This window comes from Oculina patagonica, chromosome 1, assembly GCF_052425735.1.
Source record: "Oculina patagonica isolate OP01 chromosome 1, crgOcupat, whole genome shotgun sequence".
NCBI lineage: Eukaryota > Metazoa > Cnidaria > Anthozoa > Scleractinia > Oculinidae > Oculina > Oculina patagonica.
Genome location: NC_135758.1, coordinates 1,056,791 through 1,081,414, shown reverse-complemented (window position 1 = coordinate 1,081,414; position 24,624 = coordinate 1,056,791). Strand labels below are relative to the sequence as shown.

The window sequence follows — 24,624 nt, the reverse complement described above, 5'->3', positions numbered from 1 at the left end:
TACGTCGAAAAACCTTCTCAGGAAACTAATTTGCTTTGCTTTTCACCACTTCGGCTTTAGATTTCAAGTGTAGTGTCAGGTGACGTTCTTGTTAAACAAAGACTGAACGTTCGGGCAACATCTGTCGAAGATACTGTGTAGTGGGTAGTCGGGGGGTAGTGTACAATCGGGTCGAGGGTTGTTGGCGCCAGAGCACTTTTCAGATATGTCAAATGATGTGTCAAAAGGAGAATATTAAGTGAAGTTATCACGCAAACAGAAAAATTGAAGTGGTATCTCATTTTGCGTTTTGGTAGGTTGTTTAAACTTCATTCAGGCCATAATAGGAAAGCAGTATATTGAATACGCGGTAGATACAGAATAAAACCATTAAGGGAAGTGCGAATATCGTTATCTGGAAGTAGGTAATTAAGTATGTAATTAGCAAATCATTTGATAGTGCGTTTTGCAGTTGTTGAATACCTTAGAAATCATTGCGAAGATTTTGTTGAGTTTTTGGAAGGACAGTTGGACAGGTTTGACTATTTGAGTAGAATGTGAAGAAAGGGCACATGGTGCGATGCTGGTATAGCACAAGCTGTTGCAAATGCTTGAGAATGAAATTTGAGAAATAATATTGTAGAATCCGGAGATGGTTTTTCTGAGCTTATATGATTGTTAGCAACGGGTGCTACTTTACTGATCTGTAACACGAGACAGCCCAACGGGCACTTTGATTTATGGTAGTCCCTCCCGGGTGAAGGCCAAAAGAAGCAAACAAAGCTTTCAAAAGTCATTTCTCAGTTGTTGTTTATATTGGTTTCACTTTTTACTTATTAGAGCTTTTGAGCTGGGGGGGGGGGGGGTACTCCCTATAATGCCCTATACGGGGAGGCTCCGCCCGAAAGGGGTACCTTTTTCAGGCTTCAGGTATATAAAAGGGTAGGGATTTCACGAGTTTAAGTATATGAAAGGGTATGGAAATCTGTCATTTGGCTATTTAAAAGGGCCTTTAATAAAAATATTTCGAACAGACGCAATTATGGCTGTATTATTTTAATTTATTAAGCGCTACATAAAAATGACAAGAAAACGTCCTATTTTAAGTTCACGCCATGTCTCTTAGGTATATGAAAGGGGTACCTTTTTCAGTTTAAGGTATACGAAAGGGGTACAATTTCTGTCAAAAATGGTATATAAAAGGGTAAGGGGTTAGAACTTGGGGCGGAATCTCCCCGTATAAAATATTTTTGAGTACCCCCCCCGGGGGGGGGGCTTTGTGGGTGATTGGAAATCGGTCACTTCTTTTCGCGGCTAACAAGTAGTGAATTTACTGGAAAAAGGGAATGCCGAGCGCCTTGTGCAAATCACGATTTATAAAAATCAAATAATAACTAGTTTGGTTGGAGACAATGATATAGCTTTCGCGGTACTAGTATGTTGTACAAAATAGAGATTTCATTGTCCAACGTAATTTTTTTTTCTATCGATTATAGGATACGAGGTAAAAAAATTCTACTGTTGAAATCCGAGTTATTTATCTAGGCTGGAAAACCTGTAATTTTTGTTTTGTTTTGTTTTTTTGTTGTTTTGTTTGTTTGTTTGTTTGCTTTTCTTTATGCATTTGTCTGCAAGACGCGTACGGAGCTGATATCTACGCATTTATTTTTAAGTGTTTAAAAAAATCCCGTAAATTTCACTGTTCAAGTCGGTCGATAATAGAGTGAAAGGTCTTTATATCAAATCTGTTTGGTAAAATCTGCATGTGTTTCTATAGCTAAAAAAAAAAAACAAAGAAAAATATATTATATTTATAGATTTAGCAATTGTAGTCAAATGGTATTCTTTTAAATACAAGTCATTTGTGTTTGTTGTTAAAAAACGCTGAGTTTCTGAAGTCTTCATTTGATCTATAAGAGAGACCAGTGAAGCTTATGCCACTCAGCGATTGGCTTGTGTGGAGATAGTACCACTGCTTTCCAGTGCACCAATTCCGACTGCAACGGCGCGTCTATTCCCAGTCTCACGTGACCTAAGACCTCGTTTCCACGTATAAAATCATGCTGAAAGACAGTGAACTGAACTCCAAAGTTCTCAAGCGTACATGAGCTGTTTGTGGCGACTTCAAAGCTGAATTCTTCATTAAAAACCAGGTTCTTCTTTTTAGTTTTGGTTTGAAGTTTCTGGAGGATTTCACCCTTGTGCGTGAGTTCCACGGCGACAGAAGGACCTCCAAGAAAAAGAAGGAAATACAATTTAATTTAACTGCAGCACTAGTTGTTATATAGCTAGACCTTTACTGCGACAGCACCTGCTCTTATTGGCTACTTCGAGGACACGTGACATCTAACGATAAAAATGTTTACCGCCAAAAGTCACTGAGCGAGCAATATTGCAATAGCCACAGTGTAACGTGCATTGTTACCCGCGAATAACGTTTACCGACGACCGCCGTTCTTCTAAATTAAAGTCGTCGTAGTGCTATATAACAAATCACTTAATGACAAACTGTGAAAAAGAAGTTTACAATTTTGCCTGTGCTAATATAGGACTTTATTATTCCACTATTGCGCCATTTTACCATATAAGGGCAAAAGAACGCGCAAAATATGCCACGTTGTGGGCAAAAATACGGTCGGACAAACTTACGAAATACGGACCCAAACTTAGTGGAAAAAATAGTCCGCGCGTATTATATGTTAAACCATCAAATAAGGTGTATGTATTCTTAGCAGAACAGAGTAATACGGGTTCAAAGCATTAATAGTTATTTACTTTTGATTGACTTTGGAAGATCTCTTAACTTCATGATGGTGACCTTGAGGTGCGAGGAGGTAGCTTCGTGACACAGAGATACCTGCAGTTCACCAGCGCACTCACGTGACTAAAATAAACAAAACAGTTTGTCGTTTAGAATCATAAATCAAACAACCCACCAACGCAGGCAGTTATCTAATTGGTAGACTTTACTTTGGCGCAAAACCCTACCTAATTAACGACGCACCCTTAACCTGCACCCAGGAACCCTTAGTTTAGAAAGATTTCCCCAGAACTGCTCTCCTCGCAGCTGCGCCCATAAACGCAACGAAAATCCTTTAATACGCAAACGGTTGACGCTCCTTATATTACGACCGCTGCCCCCATCTCAGTTCTTGACAATCAGTACTTTCGATTCTAGTATCTCTCTTTCAAGGAAAAAAGTGCGTTTTATTTGAGAGCTCCTCAGTTATTTTCGCTGGCAGCATAAGATGTATTGAAAAATGTTTTCATAAGTAATAAGACAAAAAAGCCAACACGTTTTCTCAGAAAGCCAACAACCTGGTGGTTGTGTGAAGGACTTCTCTCTTGTAACCCACCCAGTGATGTATGCTAACTTCGTACTACTGAAGAAGATCTTTACTGAACATTGTCTTGCCGCTACACACATTTCTTGCTCCTTCTTTCTCTCAGCATTCGCACTTGGGATTTTCACTTTCCGGACCTCATTAATTTGCTATTGGCTTTTACAATTTGTTTCTAGACCTACTACAACTCTAAGCACGTAATGCGGACCCAATTCACCTGTTTTCGTCCAGCTTTCTCAACCAAGTCTCGAGTAACATTTTCTCCACACATGATAGTTTCGTCGGATAGTGAAATCAATGCTTCTCCAACTGGTTCACACCTCGAAACGCCAAGGCGGTCCAGGAGCTTGATCTTCAAATGCGCCTGTTTTAACTCCGACAAATAAATATTTTCGAAAACGAATTTTTCATCAAATATCGGGTTACAGGTCTTCTTGTGAACTTTGCTTTGAACTCGCTGGTGTTTAGACGGCGATTTGAACGACAGCCGCGCAAATGCATCCAGCAGGCGACCATGCCTGATTGGGAGCTCTGTGGCATTGATTAAATGCACCTCAAGCTTGTGCTGGTCTGCTTGGTACGTCATCTTAAAGATCACATTGCCAGGTTTTTGCGGCGCAAGAGACTTTTTCCTCGCTGGCTTGTTGGCGTAGGTCATTTTACTTGTGCTGTGCCGCCTCTTTTTTTCCATCTTTGGCCGTGGCGCGTTTGTGTCTATTGTGGACACAACTGATTTGCGCATGTGCGGCATAGGATCAGGAAGTGTCGAGTCGCTATCTAAGGATTCGCGTGATAAGCTATTGACGCTCTCAGACCTGGTGCGAAGACCGATGGACCCTGATCGCGGTCTTGAATATGAACTTGCTGCGGAATAACACCTCCGAGATAATGATTCGTCTGTGGAAAGAAGAAAAACAGAGCGAAATTTCCGATTTAGTGCCCGGGCGGTAAAATAAATTTCCTTAGAGCCTAAGGAAGCGGCCGGACGCTTCATTTTTGGAGTTAGGGCAATATTCGAGACGGGACGTTTCAAATTAACTCTTAATTTAAGATTAATTTGGTACACTGGGCACTAGCATTGGAAGATAATTTCAAGTTATTGAAGTAAGAAAGATGGAAGCAAGTTTTTGTAAAGTGGGCTTATCTGGGGGACATTAATTGAGGTGGGCTCTTATTGGAAAGAAAGCGTTAAATCGAATCATTATGAAACATTTAAAAGATTTTAACTCACCTGTTTTGAGTCCAGACTTTTCAGCTGACTCACGTTTCGTCGCGTCACCATCCAGGGATTCACGTGACAGACTATTAGCGCTCTCAGACCGGGTGCGAAGACCAATGGAATCTTTGAGTGGTCTTGAATAAGAGCTAGCAGCAGAGAAACACCTCCGCGATAGTGATTCGTCTGTTGAAGGAGGAAAACGAAACATTTTTTTTAATTCTATGCTTCTTAAAAGCACTTGTTAAAGCTAACGTGTCTTCAGTCAGTCGGAGTCAGGGCTTAACGCGGGAAGCACGTTTTTGCGCCCTTGAGAAAATTTTCCCGCCATTTGATTTCTGAACCAATCAAATCGCTGCGTTGCCTCCAATGACGCAGGGCTGTTTATGCCTACTTTGGGAAGATTTTTCCACAACGATTTAGGGCGGAAGAGGACAGACATGTCATTGAGAACTTTGATTTTGTAGTCGATGAAATTTTTCTAAAATGGCCTTAGAATCTAAAAGGGCTCAAGGGAGCTGGACTATCTCAGGATGGAGATAAAAAACCTCGAGGGAGAAATCAGAGTTCAAGTGACGAAATTGGCAAAATTATAGATGTTACGTTTTGAATCATGTTTTAAAGGAGCCGTTTCCTAAACGATTCTCTCATAATTAAGACTGAAAGAGTAATGTTTCAAATAAAACACTGAAGCTTTTCAGTGTTACCTCCTTCATCAAAGAATAATGACTCTCCTCTATTTGTTCTCTGTGGCTTACTAAGGACGGTTACCCGCTGACCATATCTATCCAGTACACATGACGCTGAGTTTAGCCTTTTGAGAGGAGGATGAATCTTCGGTTCCTGAAGAAAAAAAAAACACTATTGTTAAACAATTTTTCGTCGAGCCTACTTATGAATTGTCGTGAACTGAGATTACTACTCTGAATGTGATCAGAAAAAACAGACAATTGAAAATCATACCTCATAGGCCAAATGAAGGATTGAACTCAAATTTTGAATTTTGATTTTAAAGGGGCTATGTCAACAATCCGTTTTAATCTTCGCGATTTTTGCCCATCCATGCCCTTTTTTGGCCTTTCTGTGTTTCTTTTGAGTTCTTCTACAGTTTTAAGCCGTTATTGGGATATCGAGTTTAGACCAATTTGAATGAACCCACGGTTCACAATGATCAGAATTACCTTTTTTTTCGTTTCATAACTGATATTCATCGATTAATTTGTATGTCATACCAATTTAAGTTGACACGGGCGCATCCAGGATTTTTGAAAGGGCTGGGGGAGGGGGGGGGGGTTGACTGTAAGCAAATATTCTGTTTACTATGTTACTGATATTATTATTTTTTCGGGTTTCACTTGGAGGGAAGATAAACGTTAGCAAATATTTCAAATTTATTTAAGCTAAAATTATCAACCATTTTTGAGTCTAATGCTTGCGTGCGCTTTGCGCATGCGCATTAGACTCTTTGTTATATGAAAAAAGCTGTTAGCAATCCCAAGGGAATGGTTCGGGATCGATAATCGTTCGCTGTAATGTAGAAAACAATGATCAGCTGCAAGAACGGACTCCGTACGGACACGCACGATTAGTTTCAATTAAAAACAGCCAATCAGCGACACGTGTTCCCACGCATAATTAAAAGTTCTTTCTCAAGTCACGATTATTCAACACTTGAACAGGACGTAATAATTTTCCAGTTAAGACATTTGTAAGCTTTTTGTGAAAATAAATCTTCGTTTTCAGTTCAGTTAAGCACTTGTGTTTTCGTCTTGCTTAAAAAGCAAGACGTCTTTGAGAAAAAATATTTCGACGGCGACTCGCGTTTATTTACACAATGCGACCAAATATTTATTTTGTTTTAAAAAATAGAAAACTTTACCTCGTATTTTGTATTTAAGTCATTCGAATTTTGACCAATTTTTTCTTTACAGTGCAAACAAAAACCTTCAAAAATAAAAGATGTACATGGATAAATGTAAATCAAGTTACGCGACTAAATCAAAATGCGTTTGTTTGGCCGCTTTGCAGTATAACACTGTCCCGGCGTTTGCCATACACTGAAATCGAATTTCATGCTTTTACGACTCTCAGAGATCTTAAGTTCTTCTTACAGCTAGAAAAATCATAAAATGGTTACATTGATATGGAAGTGATGATTCGCGAAATTTGTACATCATGATAAACAGTCTTCGCTCCTGTGTATGGTAGCTCGATAATAATTGCCTAGTTTCCAGCGTTCAAAAGGTCATCATTATATTGACGTGAGCATTTACACCCGTTTTTAGGAAAATCTGTCACTAAGTGCTTACAGTACAATGGAGTAACAGTCACTATTTCAAGTGCTTTTATTGCAAAATCTGTTTCAAGAGTCATCATCAAAATGGTGAAAAATCTGAAAGAAAACGATGTGAAGTTCTTCAACCCTTGTTGTAATGAACATGCTTTTTGTAAATCGTCACGCAATCTTGTCCAAATGTTTAATCGTTTCTGCTTTTACGGACAATACGGAAGAAGTAACATCAACTCCTGTTCATACTTTAAATTTTGTGAAGCATATAACATTTATGACTGTTTCGTTTTCATCCATAATCATCCACGATGCCCCTAGCTTGCTATAAGCATTTTAAATTAAACTCCCGAACACAAACCTCTAACCAATTTTAACCGGCTTACGAAAACCGCGCAATCTGTATCACTATGCCATACGGCATTAGACTCATGTCACCCTTGGTGACCTATTTTTTATACTTTACAAGGTGTCATAGTCCTTATTTCTATTTCAAAATGTAATTGTTATTGTTCTGGTGGATCAAGGGAGGTGACAAGACACCCAGCTGCAGTCCTCCTTCCATGGATCCGCGCTAGCAAGAATCGCTAAATATAGCAGTTTGCGGTATTCATCTCACCTTCCAGTTTTTGTCTGATCACAGCTAACTGATCCTCGGTTGATGTTTCAATTTCAGCCTCGGGTTTATTCTTAAAATATTTATTAAATTTTGCAAATTCAGCCTTGATGTCCCAGTTTAAAAAAAATTCTTAAGAAAAAAAAGAATGCATTCTTCTCACCTTCCGCGTTGTTTGATTTTTTGTCTGATCACAACTAACATCCTCAGTTGATGTTCCACTGACGTAACAATTCATAAGCGCACTGTCAAATATATCATCTTCCTCTTCCTCCTCGAGTCTATCTTGAAGCAACAGCGGGATAAAATCAACTGGCTGCGAGGACAGCACCAACTGATGTACTGCTCCTTCAGATAAACGCAACTCTTTCTTGTGTTGTCTTTTCCAGTTCAAATAGCACTTTACCACGATGACTGCTACGACTACCGCAAGGACAGTTGACGCTAGACTAATGGATAAAACGATGCCTAAAGTCCCTGTCGACAAGAGAAAATTAAGAAAATAATTCTTTGGTACAGTTACTCTTGCGATAATAAGTTCCTTGTTTCGTTTAGAACCCTCTCCCCCCCCCCCCCCCCACCCCCTGGGTTTTATGTCCTCGCGGCTTTGGCAGGTAAGTTGCTACGCAACAAAAATGTCATGACAGCAGCAGGTTCACGTGACAACTCACGTGACTGCAACCAGTCTCCCTCTTTTCGTAAGATACCAAAACTGGAGACTGCGTGATCCGTGACGCCAACAACTTTTGTCGTTCTTAAATTATTGTCTGGTTAGACAGAAAATAATTTAACAATTAGGCTAAGAGCTCGAGGTTTCTTTTATCGGCTGACAGTTGGCGAGAGGACACACCTCTGCAACACAGAAATGAAAAAAAAAAAAACAAACATATACCCGATGATAGTCGGTTTTGAATTTAACTTAAAAAGACTATTCCTGAACTGTTTTAGAACCCTTCCACCCACCCCCCACCCCCCCCCCCCCCTTATCATTGTTGGGACCTCATGTTACAACCCTGTGTGCGGAAGGTTGCTAGAAGCTCAACATTGAATACGGAAAGGGAGGGATGGAGAACACTTTTTTATGTGGTTGTAGCAGGAGATTAGATTCGCTGGAATGCGGAAATATTGAAATTGAAAAAGTGAAGTTCGCCGATCGGAGTTTTCTCTTTTTCCATCTGGCTGCCTTACGCAGCCAAACTAGTATAATATGTTTTGCAAATTAAACGTCAGAAATTCACTAGTCAGTACAAACAGAAATAAGAGCGAATTCAAGAATCAACACAAATTTAAATTTCGGAACATTTGGTAGTCAAGTCATGATGTACAGAAAACTTCTTGCAAATCTCTCTCAAACTGTAACCTAAGATCAGCCAAGACAAGTTTCCGCGTGTTTTGTGGTGTTGTGAAATGCTATTGTTGACATTGTTCATGCGAGCTGCAGTCGCTAAAACCGGTTCACAGGTCACAAAAAAGACGTGTCGCAAGCGCTGAAACGATACTCTGAAAAACCTTGTACAGTACTTCCTTGTCTTTTAAATGCACGTATTTTGTCTTTAAAGGGATCGGCAAAATGACAAAGGAAATATAAAGAGAAAATTTTTGCAGTTTTCAAACCTTTTTGTCTAGCGTGTCGACATTTGACTGGTTTGAATGTGACATGTCAACATTTAACTGGTTTAAATCCAGTATGTCAACACTTGACTGGGTTCTTTCTAATATAGATCACTGCGCACTTCGTGCGATGTAAATTACTGACTCATAATGAACAGCTTAAAAAGCAATTTTTCCTTCAGTTTCTTCATTCTTCAGATCTATCTATCTTTTAACCTTGAATTTTGACAGGTATCATGCGACAGTTTGCTTAATTGAGCATTCAAAATGTAAAGTATGCCGCACTTTATAATTTAACATTCACCGTGACGTCACAATACGCTACCGACTTGCCCCGTGCAGATTTCTCTCCCTAGCGCTTTAAATTGTAAATATATTAAATTCAGCTAAAAACTGCTTCTACTCTTTCTCTTAGAATAAAAAAACTCTTTGGTTTGATAAGTGGCTAGGACTACTCGATAAATGAAGCCTTTCTTTTATGATCCAGTGATTCAGTGTAATGCCCTCAAAAATATGACAATCGTTTCCTTATGGGTCCATTGCTTGTAAAAGTTTCCTTTTCACAATCTGAACCTAGAGATTTGCAAAGAAAACTAACAACTATGTTGTACAAGGTCCAAATCAAAAGCTAAAACTTTGAATAAGCTCCAAAAATGTTTGGCAAAATTTAAGCCGAAGGTAGAGTATTATGCGACTCAAGTTATCACTTGTCTCCACGCGTTAGCAAGTGCCAAATTTCCCTCTGTGAGAGAAATAAAAGAAGTATTCTACGTACCTTGCATTTTCATGTGATTATTTACTCCATCCAGAAACTTCTAACGAAGCTAGTTGATGTCAGAAAGTATCTCGTCTTTACCATATGTAGAAAACCGTAGGTTTTTCTCCGTAGTCGTATATTAGTGGTGTAACCAATGTATTGTTCTATAATTGTGACCTTTGGCGGGAATTTTCCGTGCTCCAATGCTCTTTGAAGCCTTTTAAATCTAATCCACAATAATTCCGAATTTCCCAATATTAAATGTCGGTAAAATCTTACCCCTTATTCAACAAAATTGATATTCGCGATGCGAGATACAGTACACAGACATCTCAAGACGCTGTTTGCTTCATAATGCTTGAAGAGCTCCGCATTCTCATGATTAGTTATTTTTGTTTCTTATCATTACGTGACCAAGTACATACGTCGTTCAATCTATTTCCGTTTTAGCAATAAGCTCCGATTGCAGGGAATGCAAAACACTTGATCCTCAAACAAGAAACGACACTTTTCACTCTACACTTCAAGAATAAGATATTTCATTGTTTTGACGAATTGAAAAATAAAACTGGTTGACATGTCGTGGGAAATGGTACAATTAAAAGCTTTCAAAATGCTATCGTGTTTTTAATTTTAGCCAGATCTCATCACATTACGTTCAAAGTCCTAAATGTTTGGGTATCATAACCTTGAAGCAAATTGATGCCTCATTAGCTATCTAAACAGTTCCTAATCTCTTTATGCACGCCTAGCGGTACTCGCGCGCGCGAATTGATCACGATTGGGTTCTTTGATGACCATATAGGGACACCATTCATAAGATCGAGGATGGTATCTTTAAAATTGAAACCATACGAAGAAGACGTACGTGTTGATGCCACTATTATTCAACTCGTCAAATTTTGAATTAAAAAAGAATGTACGTTCCTGAAATGGTTTTACTGGCAAGCCTTTGTTTCTGTCAAAGTGTAAATTTTAAAATGGTGCGTCATTCTGAAGCTCACATGTAAACATGCGCGGGAAGTGGAAACGAGCGAGAAGGGCAGCAGAGAGGGTGAGTGGGAAGAAAATGAAAAATCCAATTTTATGCGTCTTTCGTCTTTTGGAAAGCGGAGCTTCGTATACGGAACTTGTTTCGAAATTTATAGAAGTTAACGATGAGAGCAATCAGTTAAGTTCGCTATTTTTTCTAGGGGAGAGAGACAGCCTTGCTTTGAGGCCAAGTACATGTGTATCTTTTCGTATTTCTTGATAACATCAACTGTCATTTGCGTTTACCTTATGAAATTACCATATCAAGTTTAGTTTATTCTATATATTGAGCCAGAGGATCACAAAGTCAATACAATTAATAGAGGCAAAGTTTCAAAATTTTATTCGTGACATGTTGTTATCCTTGTTAAATTTCAGCTTGCTAAAAATGCTCCAACAATTACAACTGCGAGCGAAACTTCTGATTGTATTCCCTCTTTTTTGGCTGTATTCATTTTTCAGTGTCAATAAATAGCTTCTGATTTGTTAGTGGCTCTTTAGTAGCAGTCGTTTTTGCGTGACTAGACTGCGTTACACAGGAAGTGGGTCAGACATCTCGTTAAACATTAAAAGCGAACATGAAACTTCGTGTTTCGGATATTAGGGTGACTGGGGTGAAAACACTTTGAGCGGGACCTCAGCAAACGGTTTTTATCCACAGCTAGGCGGAAACAATTTATAGTCCAGATTTTCTGAAATATTGTCAAACTCACACTGAAATTATTTTTACGTGGCAAAAAATCTCAACAAATCGACGATTTGGGTAAAAAGAAGAACAGTCACGCTGGAGATTCACGCTACAATTCAAAATGGCTCAGAGTTTCAATTTTAAACCGATGAACAGCGAACTGGCAAGATCATAGCGGTGAGCAGTTGTAAATTTATGTATCCGTTTTGCTGGTAGTTCATGGAAGCCTTAGTGGAAATTTTCACTGGAATAGGAAGCGCCATATAGCTCTGGAAATTTGGCGCGCGTAACGTATTTTTCTTCTCTAACGGACAAGTCACTGATCGACGCGGGAGATATGAAATCTTCGCCGTCTATAGCTGCGTCAATTGGCCTAGGAATTTTAATTTTCCTTCTTCTGCTTTCTATCGTGGGAATCATTTTTCTCAGACGATATTTGAAGACACTGAATGGTTCAAAACCATCTCGAAAGCTAGGAACTGCCATCACGCCGAAAGAGCCACCGGAGTTCGTAATCCCGCCGTACACGCTAATTACAGAAGAAAGCGATGGAGGAGAAACTATAAGCGACAATGGTGACGCCAAAACAGACGAGGACGCGGGAAGTGTTTCTCCTCCTGCATTTAGACGAGCTATTTCAATGCCACCGCCTTCGGGTTATTTAGGCACTAAACAAGGACTTTCTCGCGCTGAGGAAGGCGGAGGGTCACCGGGACTAACAACAAAGGAATACAGACCACAGTATCGGAGAGCGGTGTCCCAATTCGCACCATACTCGGCTCAAACGAAGAGAGAGCCGGCGAGAAAGACTTCTGTTGCGCCGTACGGAAAGCTGGAGGTTTCGTTACAGTTTGTGACCACCAAAAATTTGCTGATTGTTCAGGTAATGTTTGCATATTAAATCTCGGTGTAAATAACGTTTTTGACAGTTGAATATTGTTTAAATGTTCGACAGTTCGTTTTTTTTTAAGAAGCACGCTATGAGGATAGTAAAAAACTTATTATTTGCTTTATTTTTATTGTTTTTTTTTTTTATTTATTTTTAATGCGCTTTAAAAGTTCATTTCCTTATGATTTCGCTTCCTGCTATATGATCTCGGTTATTTTCTTTATTTTTATTATTATTTTTTTAATTTTTAATGCGCCTTAAAAATTCCTTTCCTTATGAATTTCCCTTCCTGCTATATGATCTCGGCTTAAGTTGTATCGTGACTTTTTTTGTTTACTACCTTTTGTTTGTACAGTGGTTTGATCCTTGTTTAGTAATCTTCTGTAATCTTATTTTTCTCGCCAAAAACGAAATATTCGTACCCTTGAGGAACACAGGTGTAAATGTTTGCGCAAAAAGATTTGCTCCGTAAGTTGGTAGGCCTATCCTTGGCACAGAAAACTACAAGTTTTTTTGAGGGGAGGGAGGATTAAAATCGCACTTCTCTACGACTAAGCGTTTTAAAATTTTTCACCAAGCCCTCCCCTCCCGTAATGTAACTTTAAGAGAGAAGTGAGGCTTTTTATTTTCATTCTACGTCAAAGAAAAACGTCATCTAGGAGATAACACTTATCGAAGAGTAGGTTATTACGGGTCGAAAAGTAACCCTACCCACCCTCCAGCTACAACCCTCCTACTCCTCCCCGGCCCTGTTTTCTCTCGTGACGGATAATGCTTGCTGTTACAAGCTTAAGAATCTAGAAGGACACGAGGATACCTTATTACATGAAATTTTCGCGACACGTTTATTTCGCGATTTTGTGGTGCGCATATTTCGCGACACTTTAATTTCGCGATCGATTGCGAAAATTTCGTATGTTGAATCACTTTATTTTCGCGTTTTTGAGTAAAACATAATTTACATTTCCTTGGAAATATTATTAAACATGCCCTTGAATAAATAAAACAATAACGTCAAAACTTACAAAACGCAAGTCCGTGAGTTATTTTCTTCAGTCAATTGACGACAACATCCATTTACATAAAGATTCCTTCCTTCAGTGGTACTAAACATATTCTTTCTTGATTATTGACGTACTGTGAGTCACTTAATTTTCGCGTCATGTTATGTTCGCGACACTTATTTTTCGCGTCACTTTAATTTTGCGAATTTTTTGGAATCGCGAAATTCGGGAAATTAACGTGTCGCGAAAATTTCATGTAATAAGGTACTCGGGCAAAAAACCAGAGCGATTTCTTTCCTAAGAATTCCTACATTAGTAACAACAGGAAAAGTAAAGGGTTATTTCATTCATTCATTCATTCATTCATTCATTCATTTCATTATTTTATTTTTATTTTTTTCCAGGTAAACGGCGCTTTTGATTTGCCTCATGTGCGCCTTTCCGGGATTTCCACTCCTTACGTCCGTGTACATCTGTTACCAGGGCAACGCCACAAGGACACCAGGTCAAATTTCTTGAATCTTGGAACAAATCGGATATGCATGTTTGATCAAATTACATTAGAAGAAGCACAAAGGTGAGACACTCTACCTCAGCTGAAATCTGCAATGTACTTTTAAGTTCGGGGGAGGGGGGGGGGGGGGGCACTAGAAAAAAAAAACAACTTTCAAAAAGATAAGAAAAAAGTGGGGTGACATTTCTTGTTATTGTTACTCGGCTATTTTAACAGGTATTTGCAAAAACAAATATCTATACACAGTGAGTTACAAACATATTTTTACTATATTTAATGACTATCCCCTACAATGATATACTCACTTGCACACTCTTTTACACAACGATCCGTTTCTACTTATAACTATTTTCAGTTAAAGGGGCTCTATGACTGGAACTTTGCTGCAGTTTCAGTCAAAACGGGTGCTAAAATTATGACTAGGTACCACGGCTCATAAACAACATCTCCCTATAACACGAAGATCAAGATAATGAATTGTTGAAGGGAGAACAATTTGTGATAATTATGTTTTGACGATTTCACTACACTAGACTAGTATATAGCAGCATTTAGTAAAACTAAACTGTTATTTTTAGGCTTTCATTGGTGTGCATATGTCTTTTAGCTTTTAACTCATTATAGTGACTCCAGCGACTTCACTCACAAACTGGAGCTTAATTATCAGTGTTTTTTTATCCCTTAGTTCCACTCTAAAGTTTGTGGTCCTCGACTATGACAAGTTTTCTCGGAGTGAGTTTGTTGCTGAGGTAATGTTATCACTTCTTGATGTGGACATTACGGAAGGAACGACACTGTCGCTTCACTTAAACTCCAAGACAATCTCCGACGTAAGTACAGAGAACACTCAATAACCGACCTGTCATGTCTGTTTTTAGTAACTTTGTTTTGTCATATTTCTTGGGGCGCATGTGTTCTTTGTTACCATAGCAACATTTGTGTTTGATGGGCATTTGCGATACTGCAGTGTGACTACTATAGCCAGGGAATGACCACAAAACCAAGCGCGAATTTTAAAGCGAAACAGAGGATTTCGACTTAACTTCAAGTTAAAACGTTCAAAGAAATAGTGTTGGAATTCTCATGTTACAGTTTGCAAGCTCGCTGATGGTTTGCTGTCCACCGATATAGTAGTTGTTACAACAACAATAACAACAACAGTAAACTTTATTTCACTCAATAATTGTGACAATGCTCCTTTTAACAACATTGTTTAGACGTATTCTCGTGTTCCGTGCTCAAAGATTCAAGATGATTCCTCGCTTTTTGCTCATTTTTCCGTCCTATCTCATAATCAAAAGAAAGTACCCTCATTCATCTTATTATTGTTGTTTGCTTGTTTTCAGTCAGATGAGCGAGGTTCTTTGACGCTTTCGTTATGTCAGCAGCCCACCGCCGGCCATTTGCACGTGATCATTATGAAAGCAACTGGACTCCCTCCCCCAAAGTCAGACGCACCTGGAGGTCTTGGTAAGTGGGTTTGCACTTTATTTTTAACGTTTAATCGATCTTCAGTCTGCTTAAAGAAGCGGTGTCACGATATTTTAAGCCATATTTTCTGATTACCTCCAAATTGAAGGAAACTTCAAAATAAAAAATATAAATAATAAATAATACTAAAAAGCATCAAAAGAGTAATAAAAACGCGAAAATAACCAAGGATGGTTTCGACTGATGAAGATTAAGACAGATAACGAACAACAAACTTGAAAAAACTTGCCAAATTTTTCAAGATGCGTTCTCCATGACGTAGCTCAGTTAAATTTCAGGTCTCGATACACATTACAAAAAAAATTCCAAAAGAGTCTCAGTTTACTTTCGAAGTCATTCGTTTGGTTTTGAACAGCTTTTTAATCAAAATGTCGTATAACCAAAACCACATCAATAACAATGGTCAAACACAAGAAAAATAACAAACACAAGGAACAAGTAAGAGTTTGTAGCAAATACACGTAACCAGCGCCAAGCTCGTAAAAACGCGCGTCACTAAGTCGTGACGCGAGATTTGAATACCAATCACACTGAAAGTGCATAGCAAAGCAATAACAAACATTTTCAACCGGTAGAATATGCAACCAGTGTAAAGTGGGGATAAAATGGCGAACCCAATTCATGATTGGCTTTGTTTGCTCTTTTGAGCAGATACCTTCGAACCACGCTTTATAACGCGTTTTACATTTTTTTGCTAGATACCTTTGTAAAAGTTCTTTACTATGTCCAAGGCAAAGTGGTAGAACGCAAAAAGACCAAGGTGGTTAAGAAATCGACTTCACCAGTTTTCAACGAAGCCTTTGTCTTGGAAATACGAGAGGAGGACTTGAAGCGCTCGAGTATCATGTGTGAAGTGTGCAGAGGTGATACAGTGTTAAAAACAGAAAGGATTGGTCACATTACTGTGGGATTGGAATCGTTTGGCACAGAAGTACGACACTGGAATGACATGATCATGTCGCCTTTAAAGAGAATCACGGAAACTCATTTTCTGCATGCTTAGCGTAAAAACATTACTCTTGTATAAACTGCAGCCGACGCCTTACTTACAGGTTTCGCATGACTCGCTCTCATACCAGGAGTCTAAGGACTTCTTGGTCAGTGGATTTTGTCCTGCTGCAACCGCTGACTGAGGAACCCGAAGGCTCATAACCTGACTGAAAACCGCACAGCGCAGCGGTACCAAGCGCAAAACTTCAAAGCTGCCGCTTTCAATCGCCTTCAAGTTTTTAAAGTTTGAAAGAAAATGTTATAAAAAAAAACGTCGAAGATAAAACGAGGCGACAAAACTGATGGATAACAATGATAAAGTTTTTTGTTTACGTTTTCAGTAAAAGTGTTATTTTTTGTGTTTGAATGTAATAGTATAGTGGCAGTTTTGTCGGGAACTGCAAATGGGCCGTGCGTCTGACCGTTGTTTTTCTCTGGGAACAGTCGATATTGTGTCTCTCGGATTTCTCAATTTACATCACTATCAAAACAAAGACAGAACGATTCGAGAATGAATTTTAATGTTCCTTGGTAATTTCCTTTTTTAATTAACGTAATTCTAATTCCAAATCTATTCAATATAAATTTTATTAAAACTATGGACTACGAAATGATCATAAATTCTAATTCTTAAAATAGCAAGTATAAAAATCTGGAAAAATTTCGAATAGAGTTTTTAAGTATTTATTTTAATGCATAGTTATAAAAGTAATATATTGCTTAGGATTTCTACGAAATTGGTCAACTAATAAGCATTAATTACTAAAATTATAGGTACAAAATCGTAAATTCTGAAGTAGCTTTTTAATTACAACGATTCCTATTGTGTATGATTGTAACAATATGAAAATATTTCCTTCAAAGCTTATTTTGTTGCCAAATTTTTTAATATGTAATCCTTAGTTCATGTCTATCGTATTTCTTTCATGATCGTTTTTCTCTTTTATTTAAAAAAATATATATTTCATATTACCGTCTTTAATATTAAAGATTTTTCCCCTTTATTCATTTAATTGATGTTAGTTGTTACAGTGGACAACGTATAGAGATATAATTTGGTGAAATTGACTTTGTCGAAAAAGTTTTTCCGTGTATTGTCGTAAGCTACAACCAAAGTATTTATCTCAGCATTCAGAGTCAACTACCGCGGCTATAAAATGTTCAATCAATACTCACAGCAGCGAACCAGTGACAAGCGCGGGAAAACATGACACAGCCATGGCAAGCGCGGGTAAACATGATGTAACCGGTGGAAAACGCGGGTAAACATGATGCAACCGGTGGAAAGCGCGGGAAAACATGATGCAACCGGTGGAAAGCGCGTGAAAACATGATGCAACCGGTGGAAAGCGCGGAAAAACATGACACAACCATGGCAAGCGCGGGAAAACATGACACAACCATGGCAAGCGCGGGAAAACATGATGCAGCCGGTGGAAAACGCGTGTAAACTGTGTATTTTGCACGAGCCCGGTGCAGCCACGGTTCTGCTGCGGTACTCTCATGACAAACTTGCAGGCTTTATGATGGGAAACTGAGATGCAACTCAAACTGGGCCAATTCAAAACCTAACGCCCTGTCCACATTAACCTGTGCGAATTTGAAAACGGAGAAATTTGAAAACGCCGTATAAAATGTTTTCCGTCCACATTAACCCGGGTTAATCAGAAAATGATACGCTTAATGGCACGCAGAGTTGCAACGCATGCACAGAGCTAATGTAAATTTAATTAAACCTTTGGTTTTGACAGAGATCACATGACTATTTGACGTCAGCGTTTTTAAAAAGTCCCGATTTCGCCGTCCACCGGCTTCATCACCTAGCCGGCGTTTTTGAATTTACCCACTTTGGAGAGCGTTTTTGAAAATTACGGTTTTCGGTGAGCAAAAAACCCGTTTCAATGAGGAAGGTTTTCCTATCCGGAGAAAAAAAGATGCGTTTTCAAATTTTCCCGGGTTGGTGTGGAAATGGCCTTAATTTTGACTTCTACTACGCTGTAGTGATTATGCCACAGTTTACCAATCATACCACAGCAGTACCATTCATATTCATTGTGTTCATGTTACCATTGGGAAACACCGCAGCGGGCCAATTGTTTGGCGAACTTACAGCAGTGCTGGTAATAACAAGCATCTCATTCAAAGCACTTTCCACTGTGTTTCCCAAACCGATGGACGGAAAGAACAGCCCCTCGACCGTCCCAGGCCGAATCAGCCTCAGGGAGGGAAGCCTGAGCAGGAGTTTCCCAAAACGCGTTGGTTGGTTAGGGTACTGGGTACGAATGTAATCCTCCAATGCACACTGGGTACGTTCTTGAAGGCCTTCTACGTGAGTACAGTTTGAGAGTCCTTGAGAATCTGAAAAAGAAAAAGAACTTTACGTCATTCTATCAACAGCTAATTGCCTCCTCGGGTTTTGGCCCAGAGGCCAAAACCCGAGGAGGCACCCTAGGAGTCCCCGGGTGTATACATACAAGGACAAAGAATATTTGTTGAAAAAGTAAGAAATGTGTTTGTAATGGGCGAAGGGTTCTCGATTTGACAAAACTAGGCGCGCACGGTCGTGACGGGTAATATTTTAGCAAGCGCGCACGGTGGTGTTGGGTACTTGCAACCAAGAGGTCGCGTTTCGTCACCTTCGAGCTTCGCCATCTTCTAGCAGCATTTCGTTTTCCGGTTTTGGTTTACGCGTGTTCACAGATTTGTTCGAGCGGTTTCTCTGCTTTAAGTGATATTTGAAGCAGTTGTTAGTAATACGTCGAAAGATTTCGAGCAATTGGTTTCGTGTTCTTGGCTACGTGTGTTCCAAGAGCTGGTTCGAGCGTCAACGTTTGCTTTCGGGGGTTTGTATCGTATACGAGTAATAAACAAAAATGTAATACAAAGGTAATTCGTTTCGCTAACAAACTGTCAGATTATTTGATCCAAAGAGCGGGTTGAATAAGAATCAAAAATTGTTTTCTCGAATCTTTGAACTGTGCCATATTTTGTTACTCGCGGAAATTTTAGGCTTTTTGGCCTGGAAATTATTGTTAGTATAAAAGTTAATTTTGAATGTTATAAGCCAGGAAATAAGCTTGCGTGTTGTCACCACGAATAATGTGTTGTGTGTATTTCCGCTAGGTTAATATTTCCGCGCGCTAGGTAATATATTCGACTTAAACTTGTGAATTAATATTTTTAGGATGCAACGGTGTCACACAACAAGAAATTCCGCAGCAAACAATGTCATGACGACAAAAGACTCCACTAATCCTTGATTATTGCTGTAAAACAAATTATAAAAAGGCGGGGGCAGCTTTATAGTGAGAACTATTACTAGTATATAATTTAATCCGTATTCACCACCTGCAAAGAAAAAGCTTGAAGATGTAAATATTTTTTTAATAATATAGCTCCCATGTAAGGCGTGCGGTGATGCGACAGCTTAATGGTAGCGGGTTGAACTTCAGATTGAACGGTCCGGGTTCGAGCCCTGGTCGCTTTAATGTTTTTTTTTCCTCTCTTGGGCAAGAAACTTCTTTCTTACAGTCTCTCTTTCCACCCTGGAGTGTGAGCTGTAAATGCAAGCTGACGAAACGCAGGATGATAACCCCGCGATAGACTAGCATCCCATCCTGGGGAGAAGCAATTCTCCTAGTCCCTTTATGCTGTAGAAACCGGATTTTTAAAGCCGTCAGCCCCTTTTATCTTGTGTTTGAGATAGACATTATTATACCTTCTATAGTGCAATGAACGTACCAGAATGCATACAGTGTATGGCACCAGCGTGGAACCGTTTGGGACCGAATCTCGGAGGGCTTTCGATTGGAAGTTGGGAACATCTTCGCCATCCCTCGAAGTCTTATTGTTAAATAGAAGAAAAAATCACTACTTACCTGGATTAAATAGAATAATAGCCTTAAGACAACAGAACTCAGCAGAGTCTATATGCAGATTCTTAAGCTTTTCAACTTGTTCTTCAAATAATCTGAGATTTTCTGCCGAATCAAATGCCATTGGTCCGTTGCTACTCACTGTTAACAACTCGGTGCTTGATGGAGGTGTCAGCGCGGCTATGGTCAGCGGTTGCGCCATGTGAAAAGGCGAACAGTGCTGGGCAGCGTTTAATATGAACAATTCACTCCAACACGAGCGTAGCAGGATGGACTGATCGGGAAGTGAGAATTCTGAGAAAAACGGAATGTTCTTCGCCCATTCTGCTATGGAAACCAGTAGTCTTGCAGCTAGTTCAGACGCGCTTTCCAGTCCCGCAATGTTAGCGGGAATCCCGAGGGACTGTTGGTAGCGTGCGATCGTATCGGCGCGTAGTAACAGAGTGATGTAGCTCGAGTAGAAGGACTGAGGATTGCGCATGTCTCCTAGACCCATCTGAAGAGAATTCGCAGCGTCGGATTGTGTTGTTGAGATACGACCTTTCTGGACGGCTGTTAACAAAAGAAAAAGAAATTACGAATCAGCGAGTGTTTGTGCGTATTCTGAATAGCGAAGCGCGCGAGTGACGTCACGACTCAGACAAGACTCAGACAAACAAACCGAAATGGCGGACGATTTTCCTTTTAAAAACACTTTCTATAATAGCCTGTGTTCCTAAATAGCATTCATAAAAGGAAAACTTCGCCTTGAATTTTTCTATTTCTCTCAAAACACGCCGATGTTTTCTAAGCAGTCGTGGGGGTTGAATTCATTCACATTATTTAAACACCTCGCGCGCTTCGCTATCCACCACAAAATAAGCAGTGAAAATAAACATGGGATAAATAACGAGGGGTTGAGGCGAGACAAAAAGGCAGGGTGAGTGGGTGGAGGGGGAGGGGGTAAGATTTCCCTTGTTCATTCATTCCTTATCGCAGTAATTTAGAATGCATTAAACAGCCCAGTATAAATCCCCGTACTCCTTTCTAGCAACAAAACCTATCATTATTTTAAATGCCATAAAAACAACTCTTTTATCTTTTAATTATAATGGGGGTTATGGCTCCTAACAAGAACTACGGATGCTGGAAGAAAATCATAGAACTGTCCTTGTTAGGCAACAAAAGTAATAAACTGAACGCCGGTTAGCTCTTTGACAGAAACGCTTCTTCTTAGTTCCTTTCCCCCTGGTGGGGGATAGGGCCGGAAAGAAACGCTACTTGAAATTAATGTATATTCCTTTTATACTGAAAGAACTAAATAACGAGTGTACAGTCAACTCTCTCTAAGACGGACACCGTCGGGACCGGCCCCAACTGTCCGTCTTAGAGAGGTGCCCGCCTTATAGAGAGTCGAAGTAACGTGACACCAGAAATTTTGAGACGATAAAGGTAAACGGCTATGCACAACGAATACACGTCTGTTTTGAGACGCTTACGTTAGCAAAACATATAAAGTGGAACAAAAATAATACAGTTGACTCCCGATAACTCGAACCTTCAAGGGAAATTGAAAATGGTTCGAGTTATCGGGAGTTCGAGTTATCGGGAATCGAAAACAAATTACCGGAAATAAGGAAAAAAGGGTGTTTACTGATTTTCTATTCATAGAACAGTGTAGAACAGTGTAAATTTTAAATAAACAAATTTATTTAGAGTATAGGTAAGCCGAAAAAGAAAAGAACAACATATTTCTAAATCATTGTCAGGTATACATCAGTTGCTGCGAACTTTGTTTCGAAGAGAACAACGCTAATGCTATAGGCTACTGCTACGGAGTTTATTCGATTTACTTTTCGAGAAAAAGTCAGTTAATTCGCCCTGGCGATAATCTTTTAAAGTTTTCTAAGGTGGGGTTTGGAAGAATCGGTATCAACCTCCACACCCGGGCCTCCACAAACGAAGTGAACGTCTGTAGCACGTCAATGGCGTGGCACAGTACGTGTTTTGAGGGGCGTTCTAACTCGTGTACGTTTTTATTTCAAAATAATTTCAACGTTTTGGACTACAGCACACTGTTTGTTTTGACTTGTCATGTATTGACAGACATGGTTCGAGTTATCGAGGGTAAAATTATATAGAAAATGATCTGAAGGGAAACGAAAGTTGGTTCGAGTTAGAGGGAGATTCGAGTTATTGCGGGTTCGAGTTACCGAGGGTAAAATTACAGTAAATGTATAACGGAAATCCAGGGGAAATCGATTTTGGTTCGAGTAAGCGCGAGGTTCGAGTTAGCGAGGGTTCGAGTTATCGGGAGTCGACTTTAATCCAGAAGTTAACACCCTCCCTGGAAAGTTAAGGTTTATACGCCGCTTATGGATTTATTGATTTGATAATTGGTCTTCACTGAGTTTCCTATCTTGAAATTTTTTTCGACTTGTTTGTTAATCACAAACAGTAATACTGTAAGTAGAAAACTAAATCTTTGGTGCCCATACGCCTAAGCAGGGAAGTAATGCGTTTTAGCGGATTGTTTTTGGTAAGTTTGGTATTCTAAAGGCGCTGACGTACTATGCTATATGTCGATAACAAGTTTTAAAGTATTGTTCACTAAAAAATAACTTTTTGAGCGTGTCCGTTGGAGGTTTCAAAGTGTCCGTTGTCCGTCTTACAGAGAGTTTTCTTACAGAAAAATGACTGAAAAACGGCAGGGACCATGACCAGGTGTCCGTCTTATGGAGGTGTCCGTCTTACAGAGGTGTCCGTTAAGAGAGAGTTGACTGTATCCATTCTTTTAAGATATTGTTGTTAGCCACCTCTTCAATAATAAGGGCGCTTTCCATTTGACAGAACTGACCGGCCGGGCCGGTAGTTTTGAATGTAAAATGTGCCGCCTTTTCCACAGGATTTTCCAACAAATTCATTATAACAATGTATAATATTCATGTATTGACTGATTTGACAGGACAAAATCTGACTAACAACGGAATCCTGTTCTCGAATATACCGGTCTCGCCGCCCAGTTCTGACTGATGGAGAGCGCCCTAAGTTGGTTGCAAAGTTACGTACAAGCCGACACAGACAAATGAAGAAAACTACCTGGTTTCTTACTTCTGCCAACCGAAAAAAATTTTGGAAGCAAACTCACTGATAGAAAAAAATCTATAATAAAAATCGTGGTAATGACATACGTACCATCCCTTCTCATGCCAACCTTCATGCACTTCTTTAGCCTGCAGTACTGACAATGATTCCTGTGTTGAATATCCACCGGGCAATTCTTGTATCCCCTGCACGTGTAAGACAGATTGCGTCGAATGCTTCGCTTGAAAAAGCTCTTGCATCCTTCACAAGTAAAAACACCGTAATGCTTTCCAGATGATTTATCGCCACAAACGACGCATTCGATGGACGGTTTTGGCGTTCTGGGTCTTTCGTCGTTTTCCGAACAGTCTTCTGGCGAATAAAACTCACTTTCGAGAAGAACGGGTGAATGGGCGTCCACGTTGGTAAATTGCGCGCACGAGTTTGGCGTCTGCGGCAGGCCGGCCAAGTCATTTATGCTTACCTCAATAGCCGATGTCGCTTCATCGGTAAAAGAGTTCATAATAAACTTGAACTAGCTAGGGGTTACAGAACGGCCAGCTGGAGGGGTTGATCCCTCACTTAATACAAACAACAATGTCTATTGTTGGGCCATAGAGGGGAATAGCCAGTTAAGAACAAAAGCAATTAGTCGCCTTTGTGTCAATTATGTAATATTTATGAAGCTACCCGTTATAGCTAACAAAGTTAGTGTTCCATCTGAAGCTTGAAGACAGCTTTAGCAGTCAATGGTAAATCAAATTAACATTTCTGGGAACTTATTAAGTTCAATACAAGTTACGATTTTTATTTAAGTGATTTTATTCTTCACTTTGTTTTGTATTTGAATATTTTTAAGAATTCTTTACTAAACTAGAAAACTGCCATTTTACAAGACTAAGTCGATCCAACGCGAGAAAGCATAAACATTCTTCGCTAAAAGACCCATTAAAAACAAATTTTCGAAAGCTATACACAAATTACTCAGTATGCCGTCAGTTCAACAGAGTCAAGAAGGATCGACTCGACTTGTTTCAGATTCAAGTGAAGTCAAACTGCTTAGGACCAAAGGGCAACGAAAATGAATTGCTCACAAAGAATTTAAAAGTAATTCAAAGTAGTGCAACATACATGAAGGCCAATTCAACTTGAGCCCGTTGATGTTGTTGAAAAACTATTAAACACCTTTCCTTTCTCCGATCCTTCAATATTTTTCCAGTTTACAAGGGAAAATGTATAAATATTTTGTCTCTGTAGGTGTTCCCACG

The 24,624-nt window shown here is 39.4% G+C and overlaps 3 protein-coding genes across 3 annotated transcripts; 1 reads left to right on the top strand and 2 right to left on the bottom strand.

Annotated features, from left to right (window-relative positions):
• Positions 1 to 783: 783 nt before the first annotated feature.
• LOC144655406 (uncharacterized) lies at positions 784 to 10,303 on the bottom strand. The gene is made up of 7 exons (XM_078515693.1): positions 9,829 to 10,303; positions 7,606 to 7,919; positions 5,247 to 5,382; positions 4,555 to 4,725; positions 3,541 to 4,220; positions 2,755 to 2,863; positions 784 to 2,209 (listed from the first exon to the last, which is right to left on the bottom strand). Exons 1-7 carry the CDS (start codon positions 9,839 to 9,841, stop codon positions 1,890 to 1,892), a joined length of 1,743 nt encoding a protein of 580 aa, XP_078371819.1. The 5' UTR covers positions 9,842 to 10,303; the 3' UTR covers positions 784 to 1,889.
• Positions 10,304 to 10,873: 570 nt separating this feature from the next.
• Positions 10,874 to 16,791, top strand: LOC144659760 (synaptotagmin-7-like). Its single transcript, XM_078520297.1, has 5 exons — positions 10,874 to 12,413; positions 13,828 to 14,000; positions 14,623 to 14,767; positions 15,284 to 15,407; positions 16,127 to 16,791. The coding sequence occupies exons 1-5, from the start codon at positions 11,868 to 11,870 to the stop codon at positions 16,429 to 16,431; spliced, it is 1,293 nt and encodes a 430-aa protein (XP_078376423.1). The 5' UTR covers positions 10,874 to 11,867; the 3' UTR covers positions 16,432 to 16,791.
• Positions 16,792 to 17,415: 624 nt separating this feature from the next.
• Positions 17,416 to 23,896, bottom strand: LOC144652209 (nuclear receptor subfamily 2 group F member 1-B-like). Its single transcript, XM_078512222.1, has 3 exons — positions 23,468 to 23,896; positions 20,297 to 20,845; positions 17,416 to 18,776 (listed from the first exon to the last, which is right to left on the bottom strand). Exons 1-3 carry the CDS (start codon positions 23,877 to 23,879, stop codon positions 18,442 to 18,444), a joined length of 1,296 nt encoding a protein of 431 aa, XP_078368348.1. The 5' UTR covers positions 23,880 to 23,896; the 3' UTR covers positions 17,416 to 18,441.
• Between the last annotated feature and the right edge of the window lie 728 nt (positions 23,897 to 24,624).